General features: G+C 50.0%; 1 protein-coding gene across 11 annotated transcripts in view; it reads right to left on the bottom strand.

The window, feature by feature from the left end:
* The window catches only part of ASAP2 (ArfGAP with SH3 domain, ankyrin repeat and PH domain 2), a 154141-nt gene that overhangs the window by 25214 nt on the left and 105938 nt on the right, over positions 1-22989 (bottom strand). For all 11 annotated transcript variants that reach the window (XR_014051586.1, XM_081483458.1, XM_081483459.1 and 8 more), the window contains 7 exons: positions 22110-22213; positions 21619-21688; positions 16393-16480; positions 13115-13163; positions 12871-13037; positions 10206-10339; positions 2494-2588 (listed from right to left, as the gene is read on the bottom strand). Coding sequence is in view for 10 of the 11 variants with exons in the window: in XM_081483458.1 (XP_081339584.1) it covers positions 2494-2588; positions 10206-10339; positions 12871-13037; positions 13115-13163; positions 16393-16480; positions 21619-21688; positions 22110-22213 (707 nt within the window). In the remaining variant the exon portion in view is untranslated. The remainder of the gene's footprint in view (positions 1-2493; positions 2589-10205; positions 10340-12870; positions 13038-13114; positions 13164-16392; positions 16481-21618; positions 21689-22109; positions 22214-22989) is intronic.

Raw genomic sequence — 22989 nt, 5'->3', positions numbered from 1 at the left:
CACTGGTCATCTGCCCTCCTTATGAAAAAAAATAAAGGGGGGACGGTTAGTAAATGTCCTTTTCACTGGTGCCAAGGCTGGGGGGCGGAGCAGGGTCTCAATGTAGATGGAACATTTATATCCGCGAGTCCCACGCAGACAGGATTCATTTTTTAGAACCATTTTTCCCCTGAATAAACAAATTCTCTGCTTTAATAAAGTACCCCTGGTACTTGGAAGAAATCAGTGACCATGTCTTATACTTTGTTCAAAGTGGATCAACACTAGAGTTTCAGGAGACCACGCCCTTCACTGTGAGAGCAGGTGTCTATGAGGCAGTAAGTGAAGTGCCCCAGGGGACCACGATGTCTCTGTCCTAACAGACCTTCTCGTAACCCAGTCAGTCCACGTCAAGGGACCTCTCCACGGACACCTGCCTCGAGAGGACCCGAACTTCTCAGCACCCATGCCCACAGTGAGCAACAAGGGCTGCCAACACCAACCAAGCAGGAGGTGAGCGACCCCCTCACCCCTGATGTACGTCCTAGCAACGCTGTGAGAGGGGGACGGCTGTCTGTCTGTTTCTGTTAAAGAAAAAGGGCCTGGGGAAGCTGACGAACCCGTCCAGCTCCCGTGGTGGGGAAGGATGCAGGTTTCTACGCCTCCCTGTTCTCTCCCCAGGTCTGGGTAAGGATACAGACTTGGAACTCAGATCCTCATCAGGAGAGGATACCAACTCAGTAAGCCCCGTGCCTGGAATCTAAAATCACACCTCGTGCAATCTCAAGGAAATGCCACACCACTGACATCTGCTCCAGGACCCAGACGTGGACTGACGCTAATCCAACCCCACCCACGCTCACCTCCGAGGCTGACACCTGTGAGGGTGTGCAACGTGCAGGACACCGGCTCCTCCCGTTAGTCTGTCTAAGCTCCCTCCCTGGATTAAGTCACCTCACCCAAGGCCAAAGAACACAGATCCTGTGACGTTGGCTTCCAAAGACCCGCCCCCACAGCATGAAACGCTCTCCCCATCACTGCTCAGGGTCCCCCACCTGGGGGAGCCCTGCCGACAGCTCTCGCTCTGGTTACTCCCAGGGGACGGCTGTCTCAGTGAATGGATTTTCTCCTCCCTCTGAGCACGTATTTCTTTTTTTTTTTTAATTATTTATTTCTTTGTTTTTATTTTTTTGGTTGCACTAGATCTCCGTTGCTGCACACAGGCTTCCTCTAGTTGCAGGGAGCAGAGGCTTCTCATTGCAATGGTTTTTCTTGCGGCAGAGCACAGGCTCTAGGGTGTGCCGGCTTCAGTAGCTGCAGAGCACAGACTTAGCTGCTCCATGGCATGTGGACTCTTTCAGGACCAGGGATTGAACCCGTGTCTCCTGCATTGGCAGGCGGATTCTTATCCACTGTACCACCAGGGAAGTCCCTGAGCACGTATTTCTCGCTTCCCCTTTCCTGCCAAAACACACTCTGACTGGAAATCAACCCTGAATATTCACTGGAGGGACTAATGCTGAAGCTCCAAAACTTTGGCCACCCAATGCAAAGAGCTGACTCATTGGAAAAGACCCTGATGCTGGGAAAGAGTGAAGGCAGGAAGAGAAGGGGACAACAGAGGATGAGATGGTTGCATGGCATCACTGACTCGATCGACATGAGTTTGAGCAAGCTCCGGGAGTTGGTGATGGACAGGGAGGCCTGGCGTGCTGCAGTCCATGGGGTTGCAACGAGCCGGACACGACTGAGAGACTGAACAACTATACCACTCAAATGCTGAACTGGCCTGGGACCACCCCCGTCTGCCTCACTGTGCCCCCCTAGAGCGGGTAAACCACCCCAGTCCTGGTGCAGCAGACAGGCCACCAAATGGAGAACAGGGCTGGAGCCTCAGGGGGCAGGCCAGGCACTGCCCTGCCCCTAGTCACCCATCACCTCTCTCAAGGACCAGTGTGCGGCCTGGGTAGTTTATGCTTTATACGATAAGACTGATAGGAAATTCCCCTGCTGTCAGCTCTGCCTCAGTGGGCCAGTTGGGTGCATGATGAGGCACGAACACGTCCTAATCAGGTTTTATGTCAACAGTTAAAACAGAAACAAAAATTCTTTTGAAGAGAATGACACACTACACATTTGCTTTGAGGACCAGACAAAATCATGTATCTATGACAACCCATCCTCTCAGCAGCTCGGAACTCAGGTGGGAGAGCGACGACCCTGCCCTGAGACAGAGGCGAGGCTGTGCCCACACAGAGGGTGACACTCAGTGCCCCTCCCCAACCCCCACCCCCAGGGAAATCTGCTTTCCTGTGGCTTCTAAGACAAACTGCCACACCAAATTTCTACTTGGATACCCAGCAGGGTTGCAGAGACTTTACACAGAAGACAAGCTGATTTCTTCCTTAAAAAAGCAACAATTGATACACCCAGACTTGTTAGTCCCCTGCCTCTGGGGCCCAGGGGCAAGCCAACCTTTGCTCAGCAAGTGAGACCCGCCAGCCGCATACGTACATGTCGCTGCCCGGGTTGGGTTTGACCGAGTCCTCAGCAGGGAGACAGCACTCCATGATTTCATTAAAGCCTGCGTTCCCGATATTCTTGGCAAGCTGCAAAAACAAAAGTCTGTTTCAGTGCACTCAATTATTAATACCTTCCACCGCTCCACACTACTCACACAGCTGATGATTTATTTAATGGTCGCTAAGAAATAGAGCAATAAAGTGGTTTGCCTTTAATGAAGTTGGACAAAACCCAAACCCCAGAGGTACCCATAAAACCAGAGACAAGAAGCACCTGTTACAGAGGAGGCCTCTCGTAAAACGTCCCCTGGACAGAAAGCCTCCATGGACGGGGAGGAGCAGAAACTTGGCTCAACTCAAGTTTCTATTCCTTCCCCAACCTCCCACCCCAAGAAGAACCTGCACTCTGGCTGAGAGAGATCTAACAGCCTTTACTCCTGCCAGCGATGGGGGGAGCTGGGCCAGGAAGCCAAGATTCGCCTTCTATCGTGGTTCTATTTACTGGCTTTGTGACCACAGGCAAGGCGGCTTCCCTGAGCTTCAGTTTTTTAATAGAAAAATGGGGATGACACCTACCTTGCCAGCCTGCAAATAATGATAAAATGGGATTTTATGTGAAAGCATTCAATACACCAAAGCACTGAAAACGCGTCTGTTTCAAGGTAAGGTTCTCACTTGCCGATCAACCCCTGACCTAGTTAGAAATGAGCAGGTTTCATTGCTGACACAGGCTCTGTGCTGGATGCGGCAGGTACCATGTAAACACCATGGCTGGTGGCAGCCAGGCCACCCAGCAGCGTGGCACTTGGCACGCTCCTGAGTGGATGCGCAAATCCGGAGTGACTGGGGTCTTAGGAGCAGGGCCTTATTTGTCCCACCCCCAGCACCCAGCTGAGCACCTGACCAAGATGGGGTTCTTCAACATCCAGCGAAACAAAGAAACCAAACGTGAACACCGGGCCCAGTGCAAATCAGGTGACTGGGGTCTTAGTAACAGGGACTTAATTCATCCCACCCCAAGCACCCTGCTCAACAGCCGATGGAAACTGGATTCTTCAACATCTAATGAAACAAAGAAACTTAACGGGAACACCAGGCCCAGTGCTTTGCAGAGAACAAGTATTTTCATTTTCCATTTCCACACTGAAAACGACCACAGTGGGAGCAGTGACACTTCTGGGGCTTCTGCCCTCAGTGAACCACATGGACATAGGTGAGCGGGATGTTCTGGGAAGTTAGGCTGTACCCGAACGGCCTCTCTCAGGGCGTGCAGCTGAAGGAACAGCCAAGGGGTCTGGGTTGGACAAGGCCACGCTTCCTGGTGGCAGGTCACACGACATGGAGAGGGGGTCGGGGGGGGTGCGGGTTGCGAAGGACAGAGAAACATGCCAGCTTCATGATTGGGGTGGGCAGCCTTCCTAAGTCTTCCTAGTCCTTGTGAACCAAGTTCAGGATGTCCTGAGCCCCAGGCTCTCAGGAGCCCTGCCTGGGCCTCTGGCCTGGCCCCGGGGCGTCTGGTGGCAAACTCCAGGGTGCCTCACTGCTGTCTCTGGAGACAAAGCTGACGATCAGGGTAGCACGCCACAGTGGGTGATGCGGCGAACCAAGAATCTAGACTGAACCCCAATATCGGGGCCCCGGTTTAGAGCCAGGCACCTGCTAAGGCCCCACCGCTCCGTGCAACATGAACAGCGTCCCGCAGCCAAACACAGCCGCCTTCAGGGGGGTGACAGGACGAGCCCCAGCGCCACCCCCAGGGGCCCCGCGGGCTGTGGGCAGATGAGAGGGGGCGAAGGAAGGAGGATTCCCGGGAATCGGGAGCTGCTTCCCTTCTGCTTGGCCGGCTCACAGGGGCCAGCTGGTCCAGGGGGCCACCACAGCCATGCATCACAGCTGCCCAGCGTGGGCGACGGGCCGCCTCACAGCTTCGCCGAGTCCTAGTGGATGGCCCAGCCCATGGAGAACCCTCTGGAACCAGGAGCCAAAGCACAGTGTTTGCAGATGGAGGGTGCAGCGTCATGTCAAGAAAAAGGGGGCCCAACAGGATAGGGCAGGAGCCAGGGGAGCAGGAAGGTGGGTTAACCAGCCCCGACCCACACGGCCTCTGCTCCCAGAGCACCGTCCCTGGATGGGGGGCCTCATCGAGGGGACATGGGGCCCCTGCAGATCTGGGGGGTCTGGGGCGCTTACAAGCCGTGTCGTCAGAGAAGTGAGCCCCAGAGATGGCCAGAACATGCATGGCTAGGCTGGGCTCTAGGCCTGCTCCAAGGGGCTCAGTCTAACAAGACAGAGGTGAATGAAAAAGCAAAGGAAGGGACCTGTGATGAGGGCTGAACCAGCAATGCAGGAATGGAGATGGCAGGATGGTGGGAGAGCAGGGGGCTGGTCTAGACGCACCCCCCACCCCACACCCTAGGACTTCGTCTGATGCACAAAGCACCTAAGGATGGGGTCTAGGAGTCACACATTCCTGGAGACCCGGGGCACCTACCCTCTCAGGCTCCTGAGCCAGAAAGGGGCTGTAGGTTCTCTCTAGAGATGGTTTCCGGAGTTTTGGTGAGGACCGGGAGCCTCCTGTGCCATTTTCATGCTTCCAAGCGGAGGGTCACCATTCCTGAGACATTCTGTCTTCCTGTACTTATGCCCCGGAGGAGAGGAATGGACAGTAAAAGACCTCCCTGCCTGAGGGGCTCAGAAGGACGGACACCCCTGGGACACCCCCAGGACACAGCGCTGGGTGGGTCTGCCCCTCTGGCCCCATGTCCAAGTTTGGGATTCAGCTACCCCTACACGTGGGAGCCAGGTCAGTGGAAGCAGCGGTTTTCAACAATGAATCGGACCTTCAATCTCTCAAGTGGTTCCAAATCCACGCAGAAAAATGGGTTGTCATCTCCTGGGCCCCCTCAGGTCCCAGAAGGTTGGAAAGCTTGGAGTGCACGGCACACAGATGGACAAAAAAGGCTCTGGGAAAGTGAAAGAACTTGGACCCTTGTAGGCAGAGCTAAAAAACAGCAGTGAGCTCTAAATTGCTGCCTCCAAAGAAGGGAGCACAAAAAAAAATACTCTGAAAAAAATTGTATGTTTCCCGAGCCTTTAAAATTTCTACTTTAGATATATTTTATGAAGTATACAATACACTTCTTAGTAAGTAAGACAAATGCAACTATACATTATATACAGGTCTAGGTCTTAGTGCTCAATTTTTTCTGATAGGGTTTGTGGTTTTTAAAAAGTTCATAATTGTGATTTAAGAATAAACCTTTTAGCCACCTTTTTAAAACAGAGCTCTTGTTCAGGCTAGATAAGACAAAGGACCTGGGACAATGTCTGCAGCATGACAATCACTCAGTAAATGGGGGCTGATGCTGCTACTTCCTGTTGTTCTTTGTAGCCTGAATGGCTTCATTTTAGCCCCAAGTGAAACATCAGTGTCATCTGTAAGGAGGCTCTCAAGTTTCTGAGGGTGTTCCTCTTCCCTCTCTCACAGATCCAGCTGTTAGTTCATTTGCTTTACATTTAATAGCTTGTTAACAACGTCAGGAGAAGGAGGCATGAGAAGGTCACAAAACGGGCTTGAATCAGGATTGTGGGCTCCTGGGGTTTCTGACCCCATTCTCTGATGTTAGATGATTTTTAAATTACTGTGGATGCATGCTATGTCGCTTCAGTTGTGTCTGACTCTTTGCGACCCCATGGACTATGCCCGCCAGGCTCCTCTGTCCATGGGATTCTCCAAACAAGAATACTAGAGTGGGTTGCCATTCGCTTCTCCAGGGGACCTTCCCAACCCAGGGATCAAACTCGTGTCTCTTAGGTCTCCTACATTGGCAGGCTAATACTTTACCATTAGCACCACCTGGGAAACCCTTTAAATTACTGACTCAAATTCAATTACAGAATACTGAAGTTTTCTTTAGTAACTTCACTTACAATGTGAAACTGATCATATGAAACTAGGAGTCTCATACCAACAATACCGTTCTATGAAGGATCTGAAATCATAATGTTCTGTGTTAAGGAGGAAATTCATCTTTTTAAAATCTTTGCTTTTCAGAAGGCTTTCTGAAAGCAGAGTTGCTTTAACATCTAAGGGTATTAAGCTGGTGCACACCAGTTAAGATGGCACAGCTTCCCTGAACTAAACAAATTAATACTTCAATTACCCCAGTTTCCTTCCACTGAATAAGAAGTGATTCCAGGAGAAGGAAAAGGGAAGAAAAGATGACTGCCAACCAGCCACCTTCACGGATGCTGCTAAAACCAATCTACTAAACATGGGACCCCAGCGTGCTTGAAACAAAAACAAATTAAAAAGGAAATGGTGAAGCACCACATCAGGGGAAGCCGTTTGCAAGACAATTTAGACAGAATTAGAGACTTCCATCATAAGGGCTACGCTGAGGCCATACAGGGGGGACAGGGGTGGCATTTTACAGGGTGAGCATCTGTCTGTTCAGAACGCGATGCTGACAGGAAACGAAGCTTCCTGCTCATGTCTCTGCTGTCTCCATCAGGCTTTTCGAAAACCCCGTCTCATGTCACAACACCCCCCCGTATGGGGCTGGGACCCTGGCTCGGGGCAGGCTGCAGCCTCGGACACGCCGGCAAGTCCTCCTCCAGTTCACCCTCGTATCTCTTTCAGAGAGTACACAGGGTCTAGTTACCACATGCGACCCCAGAAGACACACTCCGATGAACACACCAGCCCGGGACCCTGACACCATGGCTCTGTGAACCTGAAAAGCTCACAGAGGGAGCAGTCGGTCTGGTTGGAGGATTCACACGTTACGACACGCAGATCATTCTTGGAGGATTTTGTTCCAATCCTTCTAGAGGAGGAGATGACAATACTTGATAGTTCTTACTATGCACCAGGTGGAATTCTAAACACATACATGCACACACAGGATGTGTGTGAGTCAAGCCTTCAGGAGATCTTTTGTTCAGGCAGCATCTGTCTAAACAAAATAACCAGGTGCTTTAAAAAGGCTTGAAATTCTCATGCTTTACAAGTGTTACTAACACCTGACACACACTCTCTGTCTATACCCGAGGAGTAAGGGTCTGGGCTTGGGGTCACGCCCGCAGTAACTGGGTTGGGGTGAGAGGCGGGGAGACGTCCCCCCTCCTGCGAGTGGCTAGAGTTCAGGGCAAAGAGAGGGTGGGAATAAGCCCCACAAAATTCAGTCCTCTGGCCCTTTGTTTTTCTGATAATCACGGAGGAAAAGAGGCTTAGATAAAGGGAGTTTAGGCAGAGATTAGACATCAGAAATAGTTGCAGCTGTCAGTTAAGCGGCCTCTGCCTGGATTTCTCCATAATGGCTGAGTTGGTCAGACTGTAAACGCCTGAGAGATTACATAGATGAGGCTCTGAGAGACAGGAAGGAAGCTCTGAGCCAGGGATCAGAAGTCACCTCCTGCTTTCATCGAGATGGAAACATTTTCCTTCCAGCCTTCTCTGGCGCTTCCCTCTGCAGTAGGCAAGAGTCTCGTGCAGCCCATCAGATAAATTTCTGAAACGTGTTTAAGCAGGTGTAACAGATGTGCTGGTATCAGGCTCCCACCAGCTTACACGAGCTCAGCTGTTAAACAGTCATTATTAAAAATTACATTCTATAAACTCACGATCAAATAAACTATACTAAGGAATTCCCTGGTGGTCCAGTGGTTAGGACTCCACGTTTTCCATTGCCGGGAACCCAGGTTTGATCCCTGGTCAGGGAACTAAGATCATGAAAGCAGTACGACGTGGCTTTAATATAAAAATTATACTAAAAACGAAGCAGTCCTCAAAACTCATCACTTCTGATTTTACATCTTACTGTTCTGTGTTTGAAGATCCTTGCAACAACAAGGTTTCCGTGGGTTGAGCTTATTATATGTGTGTGACCAAACCTCTTTCTTACAGCTCATTCAGTGATTCACACGGTGGCCTGCAAATGGCCCCAATGGGAGTGTTTACATCATGTGACTGAGGAGACTACAAAGCGGGACGTCTCTGCCTCCCAGACAGGAGGCTGACGCTGTCAGGGACTGGGAGGGGGGTTACCGAGGGGCTGCAGTGAGGTTTATGCATTCCCCACGGGGTGAGCCTTCGGGGGTTAAGAGTGTGAGCTCTGACTCAAGAGGCCCCCACTTCAGACCTGGTGTGTGGATAACACATAACCTTGGGCTTGTTACAACATTCTAAGCCTCCGTTCCTCTTCGGTAAAATGGGGATAATACACCAAGGCCACGGGGTTGAAGAGCAAATGAGCTAATACACAACAAAGTGCTTTGCAAAGTACCTCACGCAAAATCAGCAATTAAACCTCAACATAAACCAGTTAACACTTTCCACTGTTTTTTTTTTTTTTTTAATTCCTAGGTCGCAAAGAGTCGGACATGACTGAGTAGCTGAACAGCAAGGGCTGTATAGCAGCTACCCTGGTTTAGCTGCTGCTGCTGCTGCTAAGTCGCTTCAGTCGTGTCCGACTCTGTGCTCTTGCCTGGTTTAGCAGTGCTCAATAAAAATACATGTGAGGGTTTCACGTCTATGCTGTCCCCAGTTACCAAGGTTTCATGTCTACGCTGTCTCCTGTTACCCAGGACACTGCCTGCACACACAGATCTTTGATGGAGCCTGTATGCGTTATCACATTAACAATAACTGTACTATGTAACAAAGAATACACTGCTTGGGTCTTGCCAAGGATAGCTTAGTTTTAAACTTCAATTAATCAGTGATGCTACTAACTGGGCTACCAGAACCCACTGTAGTTTCTCCCAGCTTTGTCATTCAAGACCATAAAGGAATTCCTTAGGAAGACACAAAGGATTTGTTTGACAAGATACTTCTACATGCATTACAAGTTCAGACACGTAGGTTCCAGAATGGTCATCAATAAGACTTATGGCCCCTCGAGAAGTCTATTGACCACAGCAATTGATTTTCTGCCAAGACTATTGCTCTTGACATTAAAATCAATGGTAATCAATATCCTCTTAATATTTAGTGTCCAATGCTTGGCTATCCCAACAAAGAACTTCAAATATTGCCTTCTAATCAGCAGTTACAGACTTTGAAAACACTCCAAAGAGCTCATGCTTTAGGTGTCCCCAAAGCACTTGTTCCTTGATGGCACCACCGTCTCTAGGCTCTGAAAGTCACTTCACAGAAAATGCTTCAACCTCTAATAGTGATCTATAGTGCATGGCTATGTGTATCTCTGAACCAAGAATGGGAGGTTTTCTTTTTTTTTAAAGAAATACAGGCAGTAGAAGCAAATATTATTATCTCTCCCGAAAGGCAACAATAAGGAGCAGAGAAAAAGCCCACCTGAGGCTCGAGCCAGGTAGTGACTGCAGACTCAGCAGAATCTGGCTGATGACTCGAGAGAAGGAGTCTTTCCTGTCTCTGAGCTTTGGGCTCCATGTGCTCTGAATGCCTGGGGTGAATCGGACTCTGCCAACACTCACACCAGTCTCCACGTTCCTCTATAAGTTCACTTCCATTTTAGTCATGTAAGAATAAAGCTTTGCAACCCTCAACCTCTAGTAGCTGAGGAGGAGGGATTACCCGTGAGTTTCTAATTACCCAAATGTACTTAGCAATATCAACAGCTACCAGGCCCAGGGGAGCTTTAGGTGACCAAAATGGAAACCTCGCATTCAGCTCATCTGTGTTCACTCCAAAATTCCAAAATCAAGGGACCTAAAGCTTACCAGTAGTTCAGACGTTCCTAACACGTCTAACGTCAGGGACTGCATCCTGGAGTAGTGGACCCCCAGTTCTCTGTGGATCCCGGAACACTCAATGCAGGTCAGAATGCCAAGGTTGGTGGAGAGCCATGTAGGATCTGCCAAAGACAGTGAGGAATACTGAAGCTTGTAAGGAGGGGGTCAGGGTCAGGACTTTATTCTTGTATAGTTACTACTCAACATGTAGTTTTGATGTACCATGCAGCAGGATCCTAGGTGCAGTGGGAACCCTCATCCATCATTAATTACCATCAGTGGCTCAGATGGTAAAGAATCCGCCTGCAATTCGGAAGACCTGGGCTCGATTCCTGGGTCAGGAAGATGCTCTGGATGAGGGCATGGCAACCCACTCCAGTATTCTTGCCTGGAAAATCCCATGGACAGAGGAGCCTGGCGGGCTACAGTCCATGGGGTCGCAAAGAGTCAGGCACGACTGAGTACACACACAAGTCACACACGGTGCACAGGTGCACATATCTATTCCCCTTCTTCCTACAGCTCCACCAGCCCATCTTTCCATTAATTTAATAAATGCTCCCAAGGGACAGGGCTATGTATAGAATAGGACACTCGGTGCCCTCTAGCGGTCATGGGTCCCTGGACACAGACCACACCCACCAGCAACCAGGTTGTATCAGCAAAGGGGATAACCTAGTGCCACATGGGGGACAGTCTTACATGTGTGTATGTCAAAGATGCTAATTATACCAGCCAAGAACACATACTATGTGCTGATGCCAAGCTCTGCTCAGCACAGAGCTGAAGCAATTACAGTAGGAACAGCTCCACCTCTAACAAGAGCTTCAGAAATTACAGGTGCTTTCCTTTAATAGCTCATTTAACACACACAGGAGGATCTGGACGCAAACAGGGCCGGTGCCTTCACGATCTTGCTCAGAGAGGCCAGGGGCCTTCCTTGATGCTGCGGAGTCAGACTGAAGCCCTGCCTTTACCCAGGTTCAAACCCAGCTCGCACTGCACGTTCACTTATTTGCGAAAATGTCCTAACCACGTGCCACAGTAAGCCGTCGAGAAAGGCTTGCTGCATTCCGGGTTTACTGAAAAACTCGGAATTCAAAATAAAACACACTTGAGCATGTGAGCACAGTCCGGAAGTTCAATTCTCTTTAGAACTGCTTGTTTGCCCTCAGAAACTCATTGCAGGTCAATACCGCAACCTTGGTCATGTGAATCGTGACGTTATTTTTAAAATGTTCAAGTATAAAAATTTTATCCCAGTTTGCAAACACTTCCGGGCACCTGTGTTTCCACTTTTCTGGACCTATTCTGCTGTTATCAACTGTGTCATGCTTAGTAGACATGTGCTTTAATATGTCATGTCATATTAAAGTAGGCTATTAATACTGTATAGCCTTAGCATTGTCTTAGCATTTTAGAACAAAAATGTTGTAACTCTTTTTTTTAATTTTTTTTAAATTAGTTTATTCTCTATTTTTTAACTTTACAATATTGTATTTGTTTTGCCACACATTGGCATGAAGTCCAAGTACTACATGTCCCCCTCTAAGAAAAAAGTGTGATTTACTACTTTCACTACCCACCTCATCTCCTGCCAAAGACATGTTATTAATGGTCCAAGGCCTCACGAGGTAATTCTTCAAATTACCCCCAAATACAGCCTCCAACCTAACAGGAACCCCCCACTCCCCACCATGGCACGTCTCAACTGTCCACTCTATCTTTGCTGTGTTTTCAATAAAAATCATCATAGAACCAGAGAAACGAGAAGTGGCCATCCTAACCAAGCCACAACCTTTCCCATTTTACACATATTCAGAAAACACTGCTCTGCAGCTCCCTGACCAACACCATTCCATCTGAATTACAAGAGTAAGTCAACTCTTTAAACTTTTGAAGTACTGTTTGTTAAAATCTACAATGATAATTTCTGTCCATTAATAATGAAACCCCAGTGAGTGTTAAAGTCGTTCCAGCCGTGTCTGACTCTTTGGAATCCTATGGACTGTCACCCCCAGCATCCTCTGTCCATGGGGTTCTCCAGGCAAGAACACTGGAGTGGATTCCCATGCCCTCCTCCAGGGGATCTCCTGGACCCAGGGATTGAACCCGTGTCTCTTACATCTCCGCACTGGCAGGCAGGTTCTTTACCGCTAGTGCCACCCAGGAAGCCCAGCAGGCTTTATCAAAACTCAGAAATAAAAATCTCATTTCACAGAACATGGCAGGTGGAAGGGGCCCACAAGCAGCCTGGACTGGTCCCTTCGCTTTCCAAACAGGAAAACCGCCATCTGACAAAGCCAGTGGCTGTTACAGGGTTACCAACTAGACAGCAGCTTAAAGCTGCCTCAGGCGTAGTACAAAGAGAGGATGGATCAAACCCCGGAAGGAGCTGCAGCCTCCAGCCAACAGTGACCAGTGACCCTGGCTTCACCCTGGCTGTGTGCTTCTGTTTTCAGTTCTCAGAAAGCATTTATAAATTTCAGCTCTCTCCCCTCCAGGGCCTGTCCTGAGGGCTGGGAGGCCGGCACCCTCTCCCTACACAGTCTGCACACGGCTCAGCAAGCCCGGGATGGGCTGGGCTGCTCTGAACTGGACATATGACAGGACAGCGAAAGCCTGTGACCAGGTTCCACAGCCCCTGTGTCACCTGGTGCCCCACAGTCACAGCACACGTTGTTGCCCGTCATGCCCTGGACCTCCGAGATGATCTCCTTCGTCAGCTCCTGGACGATGTTATTTTCCCCTGTGTTGTCGTCTCCCTTAAACGCGTTGTTCAGAGCTTCTTCTTTGCTGTTTTGCAGCACGGACATCCATCTAGAGAAGTAACAGTGATGCTCTGTTAAATCCCAAGGACAACAGCCCGTCCCAGGTTCCTCCGCTGCGTAACTTACATTTGACACTCCTGTTCATCCTCGGCTTGAAAGTGGTACGTCCTGTCATCTGCAGGGCAAGGAGGGGGTTTTTGTCAATTGTAAGCCTGGACACTAATTCACACACAATTCCAAAAGAAAGTGGTTTGTAATTAACCTCGGGAAGAGTCTAAACTCCGCTAGGAAGTCAATGATTTGTGTACAATCAGGCACCCCCACCCCTTCACAGGCAGGCCCTGGCTTGGGAATTGTGGCTTTGTGATGCAAATTAGCAAGCAGCCTGGGTTTCTCCATTCAAGTCTAAAGAGAACCAAAGTCTTTTTTTCTTTTTTTTTTTAACTTGCTACAGAGTTGGTCCCCAATTGCTATGGCCCTTTGAATAGTATAAAAGCCTTTTCTAAAGCAAGGATCTTACAAGCTTTCTGGGTTCTTAGCCCAAAATGTGTAACCTCAGTCCAGTTGTGGGAAAGCATCAGAGGAACACAAACTCAGAGCCAGGTGACCAAAAAGCTGATCAATAATTTTCAAAGTATCAAACTAACAAAAGACAAGGAAAGATACAGGACCGTTATAGGCTGTAGGAGACTAGGACGAAATAGCAGTAGCAATGTGAAGCCCTGTCCCAGAAAAAGGACGCTAAGAGAAGAAATGGTAAAATGTGAATAAGATTCTCAGTTACAGGCATCGCAGCCATGCAAATAGCCTGGTTTTCACAGTTCCAGACACGGCCTGGAGGTGGTTCAGATAGTAAAGAATCTGCCTGCGATGCAGAACACGCAGGTTTGATCCCTGGGTCAGGAAGATAGATCCCCTGGAGTAGGATCACCCCAGTATTCTTGCCTGGGGAATCCCATGGACAGAGGAGCCTGGTAGGCTACAGTCCATGAGGTCGCAGAATTGGACATGACTGAGTGACTAATACTAACTAGCTAATGGCATTAGGCAGTTTTGTACTAAGCTGTATTAGGAGGGGTGGATAAGGGATATACAGAAATTCTGTCTACAATCGGTCCAGAAACAACGTAAAAGAGAAAGTTAAATTTAAAACACAAAAAAGGAAAGAAAAAGGGGTGAGAGAGATCCAAGTTCTGTAGACAGCAGGGCAGGGAAGGGCAGGGCCTGTACTCTGGGTTCACAATAAATGTCTGTGCCCCTCCAAGTGAGCAAACACGGCATCTCCAGCCTCTGCTGTTATTATACTCGTGCAAGCGCTTTAGTCCTCAGACTTCTGGTGAGCTGGCCGAGAGGAGGCTGAGGCCCGGAGAGGTGAAGGTGTAGGAAGGAGTGCGCCACGTTTTCTGACTCCAGGTTCCAGCCTCCTCCTACCTTCCTCTGACACCCAGGGGGAACCCCACCCCCACCCGTTACTGAGGAAAGGAACAGGGTTTAAGAGAACTGTGTCAAGTTCAGAAAAATAAACTTGATCCTGCAGTGCCGATGTTAGTGGCTGAGCGGGGCGTTGCTGCCTGATGCTGGGAAGAGAGGAGAGGCCACTTTCCCCACCTCCAGTCTACCTGGGGTGCAGGGCGTCACCCACCCCAAGCAGACCCCAGGTCCTGGGGAAGCCCTGGCCACGGGAGGTTGTCCAGAGGCCCCAGTCTGACATCAGGCTAACACCTTCCATTCTCCCCAAGTCACTTCATGGTCAGACCAGGCACAGGCCCCGAGGGAAATCAAGGAGATTGGGGGGCGGTGGGGAGAGCAACCCACGTCCATAGCTAATTCTATGCTCTAGCATGTGAATGGTGGACAGCAAGGGAAATTCTCCGTGAAGATTGCCAAATAAGAATTCCCTGGCATGCACACTAAATAAGATGCCTTTACACCAAGAACAGTTTCTAGCAGCTTCAGCCGGAGGGAGAAGAACAAGAGGATGCGGTCGGAGCCCCACTATGCCAGCTCCCGGGCTGGGCTGCTCCTCCACCGTGGGCTCGGGCTCCAGCTGGCCACCTGCCCTCCGTGTGGACCCTGAGGGTCCATCCCACTCAGGGGACTGACCCAGACCGTCTCCAGCTTCTCCTGCACCTCCCACCCCACCAAGTGGACCACGTGATCTGAGGCTAACAACTCAGGGTGTGGATTTGTAAATGGCAGGGAGGGGAGAGGGTATCAAGGGTAAGGGGGTCAGACATGCTCCTGGAAGGGCTGGCCTGGCCACAGGAACGTCCTCCTTGAGCAGCCAGGCTCACAGCAGCTTGATCAGCACAGCAATTCCCCTCTGGGGGAAAGATGGGTAAAGGAGGATCCTGCGGGTAAGTGGCTGAAGCCGGCGGTCCATCTGTTCCTCTTCTGGACTCTCTAGGTGAGAGAGCCAAGCTGGCTTTGCAGGGTGAGGCTCAGGAGGAAGGGGCGCTCCTGGGGGCTTGGCGGACCCACACCAGAAACCGCACTCTTGCTGCCCGTTTGTAGCTTGACTTGTGTTTCCCCACCACCCACGTGTGTTAAGAGAACAAAGCTGTCTTGGTGACGCGTGCCCCCAGCAACCCGCTCAGCAGGAAGAGTCAGGCAGAGACAGGCCGGAGGCCAATCCCCAGCCTCTTAGAAGGCTGATTCCCCCGCCTCTCAGAAGGCTCATCAGATCAGGGTCTTCTCACTTTGCCCTGTCTCCCTTGATCGTTCCGGGGGCTATGAGCATTAAACTACATAGTAAACTCCCCAGCCTCAATAATACAATCCCATGCATGTCTTTAAAAGCCTCGCGATCTGAGGAGAGACTGAGGCTAATGAGACAGCATTCATCTTCAGGGGAGGCTGAGAGGCCTCACGCCGCAAAGGAGCAGTCTGTGGGGTTCTTCTGGGTGTGCCCCCAAAACTAGCAGCACGTAGGAGCAGAAACGCTGATTCTATGGTGGGAAAACAAGTCGACTTCCAAGCTGGGGATCTCAAGGGCTCTGCTGGGGGCCACATCACGCCATTATGGCAGCGTTTCTAACATCCCCCAATCAGAGGAGCTCTGAAGACAGAGTTGCCCTGTTTTCTCAGTGAAAGGACTGTAGGCTGGAGGGTTGATCTAGCACAATCTCCTTGTTTACAAAGAGGAAACCAGAGGCCCGGGAAGCGGAGAGGATGTGGCGGGTTTACAGAGCCCCCAAGTGGAGCAGCTTCATGTCCTGAACCCAAGAGACCGGCAAGCTGACCGTAGTTACCGGTGGGGGAAAGAGAGGATGCAGTCACCGGAAAAAAGGCATTTCTCCGTGAAAACCAATTCTTCAAAATGCACTGTTTGAAATGGGGTTGATGCCCTAGACGAGAGTTTAAAATAATTTCTCTGCAGCAGAGTATCTGAGAAAGAAGCTTACGTGAAATTAGGTCAAAACACTTCTTCTCCTCGGGGTTGGTTTTCACTTGGCAGGTTAACAGGTTAAGCTTTGCGGGAGGCCGGTTAGCCTGTTTAAAGACAAAAACAAAAAACAAAAACGGAGCTGAGTGGAAAGGGATGGGAAACCACAGCATCATTCCCTGTCAAAATGCAGCAAGAACAGGGTCTCACGGGGCTGCAAAGACAGCGACCAGAAGGCAGGCTTTCTCTGGAAGGCATGACACAGGTATCTGGCAGGGAGTCCCTGGGTCTCGGCTCCCAGGGGGCAGCTGTCCCTCCCTGCAAGGGACACTCGGGGGCCCACACCTCCACCCGGGTGGGGGAACAAGTGATGCTGGGCCAGCTTTGAGGTCCAAGGGCAATGGGCTCCCTGAGATCAAATGCTCCCTGGCCAAAGCCCAAAGGCACTCTGTCCTGATGAGCTGGGAACATGGGCTCCCAGATCAACTTCTAGTGACCTCAAAGTGTTTTCCTGAGCACTTTCAGGGAGAGTAATCTCAGGGCACAAACATAAGAGCGAAATCATATCCCCGGCTTTCTGAAATAATGACAGATGATAGATTCATGATCCTTAATGCCAGCCATCTGTGACTTAATTTTCCACAAAACCCACCTCATTCACATATGTATCCCCTCCCCCCTTCACGCACAATGGTAACAAGGTATCACAGCACCCTTTTGTCAGAGACGTGGCAAAAATGACTACTTTACTACCATTTCAAAAACTATCATACCTAGTCACCAGAAAGCAAAGGGCAGAGGATAAGAAGATAATTTCAGAAAAAAAATAATTCCGAATGGCAAAATGCCCTCAGAAATCTTGGAGAAATCTCCCAATATGAATGGCTTGTCTTACCACCCACCACGCTGCTAGAGCAGAGACTGAATCAAATGTCTCAGAGTTCAGCCGTTCTTACTCATCCTTCCCAAGGCCACCAGACGAGGCAAGAAACGGCAGACGCCTGGATGTGGGACTAACCAAGACACACACTCACATGCATCCACACCTGGGCAGACCAGCGTTTACAGACCCGCCTCCACTGAGCTCGGAGTTGGGAGTGAGGGCCTCCATTCCAAGAGAACTGACCCTGGCGGCGTGAACAAGCATTTGATATAAGGAACTTGGAGGTGAGCAGGAGCTGGACAGACAGGGTTGGACTGGACTCTCCTGGTCATGGCCATGCTGCCCTCATCCCTCTCGTGGAAATCACGGGGTGTCCATCACAGCAGATGCCCAACAGACGCCCCGGGTCATCAGAAATCCGTGCTCCAGGACTCTACGCTCAGCCTGATCCAGCACACCTTGACAATCCCAAGCACCATAAATCCAGTTTCGGATCTGTATCAGGAGAGTTAAATGGCTAGGCCAGGAACCAGGAGATCTAATGGTATATTTCTACAATAGGAGCCCACACCACCACAACTGCAACCAAGCGCTTCCCCAAGGGGCTTGGCCCACAAGAGGCATCCGTCTACTGTGTTACCTCTTGGGATCCCACAACTGTTCAGGTGCACTCAGGTGACGTTCCTGGACTACTTCCAAGTCCTGGTGTCCACTGAATCTAGATACAGGAGCGGTGAAAGGGGTGATGACAGACCGTGGTCAATGCAGAAACGCTTCCATGGACGAGAAGATGATTTTGAATAAGAATAGATACTTTTACTCAGTTGCTGCTATTGTTCTTGTGGTTATTACCATATGTGCTTATATGAGGCAGGCACTGTTGAAAGCATTTTTAAAGAATTCACTCATTTAACTCTCCTAGGGAGGAACTGCTCCACCATTTACAAAGAAAGTGACCCTGACAGTAAATCTGATGGTGCAGGCCCAGTTTGGGAGCAGTGACACCAACACTGGAACCAGGCAGCCCGGCCCCAGAGCCCGAGCTCCTGAAGGCCCTTGACACGGCTTCCTGGGAAGCAGAGCCACTTCTGGATTATCTCTCGGTGTCCTGAGTGCATCAAAGAACCACACTGGAGTGAGTGCTCCCCTCCCACCATCCCCCTCCAACCTGCGTTCTTTCATTTTCCCTGGGCAGTTGGGAAAGTGGTCCATTCTTACTGAGACACAGCTCCTCTCAAAGACAGACTTCTGACTTCACTGTGAGGGCGCCATGAGATACACAAAATACTGGAAAAATATCCAGTGCCTATAGGAATGACGATGGAGTGAATGTGGCTACCGTTACAAAAGGACAACCGTAAGAATGGTCCACGACACACAGAAGCCGACCACATTGAGCTGTTTCGAGTTTTACACTAACAAGGGGTTGCTACTGGCCCATTCAGATTAATGATGAGTTTGCCAGCAAAGCTGTCCGAAAAATTCATGGGAGAAAAATTTTAAGCAGAGAACATTCTATCCATTAAATTCCCTCTGTGCTACAATTTTGGGGGCAACGCTCCCATCATTAAAATTCAGCTGTGGAACAGGTCCGTCTAGTTCATCAGATACCAATGTTCCTTGAGGGCCTAATTTGAGGAGCCCTGGTTTAATAGGAAAAAACTCAGGAAGGAGCAGAAAACAGACCTACAGCCCTAAGCGTCTGCCATGAAGACACGGGTTATTAGTGAGGGTCCATTTTAATCAGGCCATTCCATTTTCCCCCAATTTGTCAGGCTTTTAAAAAGGAAGCTTATATTCTTCCTTCTGCCTGATTGATTAATCATTTAAAAAAATTTTTTTTAAGATTTTTGTAAGAGCCAACAGATTTTTCTCTTCCAGCTTGGTGCAGTCTCCAGTCTTTGGCAGTGTGGCAAAGTGATGAATCTGGCAAGGCGGATATCTAATTAGAGTCATTTTGTCCCAAGGATAACTTCTTCCCAGTGCCAGAAAACACAATTAGCCTTGGCTAATGGGGAATACCAACTTGGGCTTCCTTCTCAATCCACCCCGGATGTCATCACTGCCCCTCTGCTGAAACACAGAAGACAACAATCTCATGTTCCAAAGGCTGCCAGCTCCCTGGGAAGAAACTACCTTTCCTAGCAATGCAAATACACCCCGAGCTTCCGCACGACTTAAAGACCCGATTCTCAGCTGGGTGGCGGATTCTGTTCTTAAGATTCCCATTTACTTGATCGAGTTGTGGAAAAACTGCCCCCTTTTTTTCCTGGTGGTAAATTAGCACACTAAGGGAGATGCTGGCTGAACAGGTAAGCTACACAAGGAGCCAGATTCAAACCAGACCAAACCAAACAGGCCTCTCTCCTTTCTCAGTGGAGGTTCATTCACGTGTGAACGCTCTGTGGGTGCGGTGGCACTGGATGTCAGGGTCTGCCTTCTGCAGCATGTAGGGAACGCCGCTGAAGAAAGAGGGCTGACTTGTTTCCCAGGGGAGGCAGAGGGACGAAGCCCCCACCTGCCACTCTTCTGGGCTGGAGGCAGAGGTCATCGAGGGCCAGGCAGCTAAAGGCAGGAGGAGGCGTCCAGAGAGAAGGACTCCCTGAAGCAGAATCCCCGAAGAGGAAACGCTAACTCAACACGCAGTGGTGTGGCAAGCTGAGCTGTCACCACGCTAGTAAAGCTGGTTATAACTGTACTATCTGCTGAAAACTGGGACAACCCAGCAATGTTTAAAGAAAACTAAGCCTCTGTATCTTTTAAGAGGAAGCTCAAGCAACAGAAGTGATGAGAACCAATGTTGTCAGCAAAGGATTACCAGAAATGACCAGGCTTGCTGTCATCTCTGAAGTGCAGGCAGAACCACTCTTTGGTTCAAGCTGAGGCCCTGGGTCTCGTGGACACACCAATGAAGCTGAAGAGACCCGATGACTTTAGGGCTGTAAACAAGCATGCAGGGAAACTCAGTCTTACTTTATAACATTTTCTGCACTGAGACAGTAAACCTGAGTTAAAACTGAGTAGAGAACAGTCGGAAAGCAAACCACAGAATCACAGGTGTTAGGGCAGGAAGGGAACCTGGCCTTCTTCCATTTTTTCCATTCTCCACATTAAAGAGGACTGATGACTGAATCAATCTGCTTTCCTTAGTCTACAGCATTGTCACTCCGACACACACACACACACACACACACACCTATACGGACAGAACATCACATCAGGACCCAGAATGCAAGGCCCCACAGGGACAAGGTGACTGTAAAGAAGGCCCATGAAGGCCAGATTTTAGAGATGAGAAATGACCTTCAATTGCCCAGGCGGGAGCCCCATTCCACCCTCAGGTCACAGGTCTCCAGAGACCCCTCCTGACTCTTGGCACCCACTAGTTCTATGGTCTCTCCCTCCCCAGTCAGAGGACATGAAGGGGGCCACCTAAGTGCCATCCTTCGAGTGGGGTTTACTCTGTCTCCTTACTCCTCAACACGGACAAAGGTCATTTCCTTGGAACCACACTGAGCCATGAGCTCCGTCCGGGCACCCGGAGAGCCTGTGTGCGCTCCTGCCCAGCTCTGCCCCTCCCAGGGGAGCTGGTGATGGCAGGGAGGGAAGAAGGCTCTTCTCCACCATGGCCCTGTGGTCAGGGCCAGGCCTCTGGCCTGAAGCGTGGGGACACAGGCCACCACCAGCATCCTCTATCACAGCAAAACAGCCACTAACTCCACCTCCAGACATTTAACAAATGTCTACCAGCCTCCGTGGCTTTCACCAGATCCCACGTCCACGCCCGGTAAGGTGATAACAAGTCTCAAGACCACCATGGACAAGGGCCGTGTCTATAACTGTGGTTACAAGCCCCGGTCTCTGCAAGCCAGATTAGCCAACCACCCTGTTCCAATTGGTTTTCCAATTGGCTCAGCCTATGTTGGCTCAGTTTCCTGCATGGGCAACTGTATACAGGGTTGGAGAAAAGAACTTGATGAAGGCTGGGTGCAGTGTGTCTGCAGTGAAGTTACTGAAATCTCTCCTCTCTTGGATTTTTGATTCCCAGAGTCCTGACCACCTGCTTTCCTCTAACAGAAAAGAAGAAATCGTCCCAAGTGCGATGTTCAATTTCCAAACACAGACCACCTGACTCCTCAGATGTTCCTGATGCTGTTAGACAGCAAGGGCCCCTGATCAGGGAACCATGAACAAGGAGCAGGTGTACCGAACAGTGGAGGAATCCAGACAAGCTTTTCTCAGCAAGAAACATGTTTAAAATGCACCCTCAGGGCCAGCACCCAGGGCCAGGTCCCCTCACCAGGCCTGCAGCCCGCACCTCTCATCCCATTACCACCGGGAGAGCGATGAGAGAATACTTACGGTGCCGTGGGATATGGTCAGAAAGCCGTTTTTCACTGAACACTTCCTTTTCTGCCACACTTTTCGGATCCTTATAGATACACAGGGAGAGATAAGGAGTTCAGAGATTGTGGATGCAGGACATAACAGACACACCCACACACCAAGCCTCTTGCGATGCCATCTATGTGCACACACACCCCCCAAGCCTGCAGCAACGCCATCTACACACACAGGCACACCCCTAGCTGGTTGTGACGCCATCTACACACACATACACACACGCATACCCCTAGCCTGCAGCGACATCATCTACACACACACACGAGCACACCCTTACCTTAGCCTGCAGCGATGCCATCTACACACACACACACACACGCGCACCCCTAGCCTGCAGCGACGCCGTCTACACACACACACACACACACGCGCGCACCCCTAGCCTGCAGCGATGCTGTCTACACGTGCGCGCGCACGCACCCCTAGCCTGCAGCGACGCGTCTACGCACCCATCGCTCTTCTTGTAGAGGTTGCCGGTGCGCTCTGTGCCGTGCTCCTTGTTCCCCTGAGGCTGGTGTAAACTATAGGCCGTGCTCTGGCGCATTTGCAAATCCTGAAAAGGGTCAAGAAGTGAGTTGTTTTTAATCCTGTCCAGATTCCAATTTTCAAAAGGCAGCACACAAAGACACTTATGCCCTTACAAAAAAAATATTTTTTTTAATTAGAGAATTTCCCCCCATAAACACATCTAAAAAGGGACATACAATTCATACCCTGGGACCCGTAAGTGCCACCCACAGGCTGGAGAGGGAGATGACAAACACCAGCATCCCCAAACTGGCTGAAAGAAGAAGGGGCTGTCTGGCAGTGACTTGTGAAGCTACTTAGATTTCACTTATTTACATCCCTGACGGTGGCAAGAAGCTCCTGGTGCAGCAAAAGCAGCCTTTGAGAAGAAAGGAAACAGCGCGCTGACAAAGGTCAGGCTTTCAAGCAAAACACACAAAAACAACATTCCGCCTCTTTCTTTGGGCAAGTTACTAAGCTCCCTGCCTCAGTTTCCTCCTGGGAAAATGAGAAACAACTTCTAGTCAGGACTGTAAACCTAGGAAGGCTTGAGGGAGACCACCTGTGTGAACACCTGGGATGTAACACACATGAATGGCACCCTCCTTCTGACCCCATGCACCTCAGTAGCCAGGCCGTGGGCATCCCTTGGGGCAGACTGTCCACCCCATCAGCTGAGAATCTGGCCGATTCCACCACACTTGGCAAACTCCAGCCTTCTTGAACTAACTTTTTATTGTGGTGTGAGGCAGGGGCCAAATGCATTCTTCTGCTCTGACTATCCTGTCCCAGCGTCATCTACTGAAAAGACAACTCTTTCCT

This window comes from Giraffa tippelskirchi, chromosome 4, assembly GCF_054371585.1.
Source record: "Giraffa tippelskirchi isolate mGirTip1 chromosome 4, T2T-mGirTip1v1.2.pri, whole genome shotgun sequence".
NCBI lineage: Eukaryota > Metazoa > Chordata > Mammalia > Artiodactyla > Giraffidae > Giraffa > Giraffa tippelskirchi.
The sequence above is the reverse complement of the archived record's forward strand: the minus strand, read 5'-3'. Positions and strand labels throughout refer to the sequence as shown.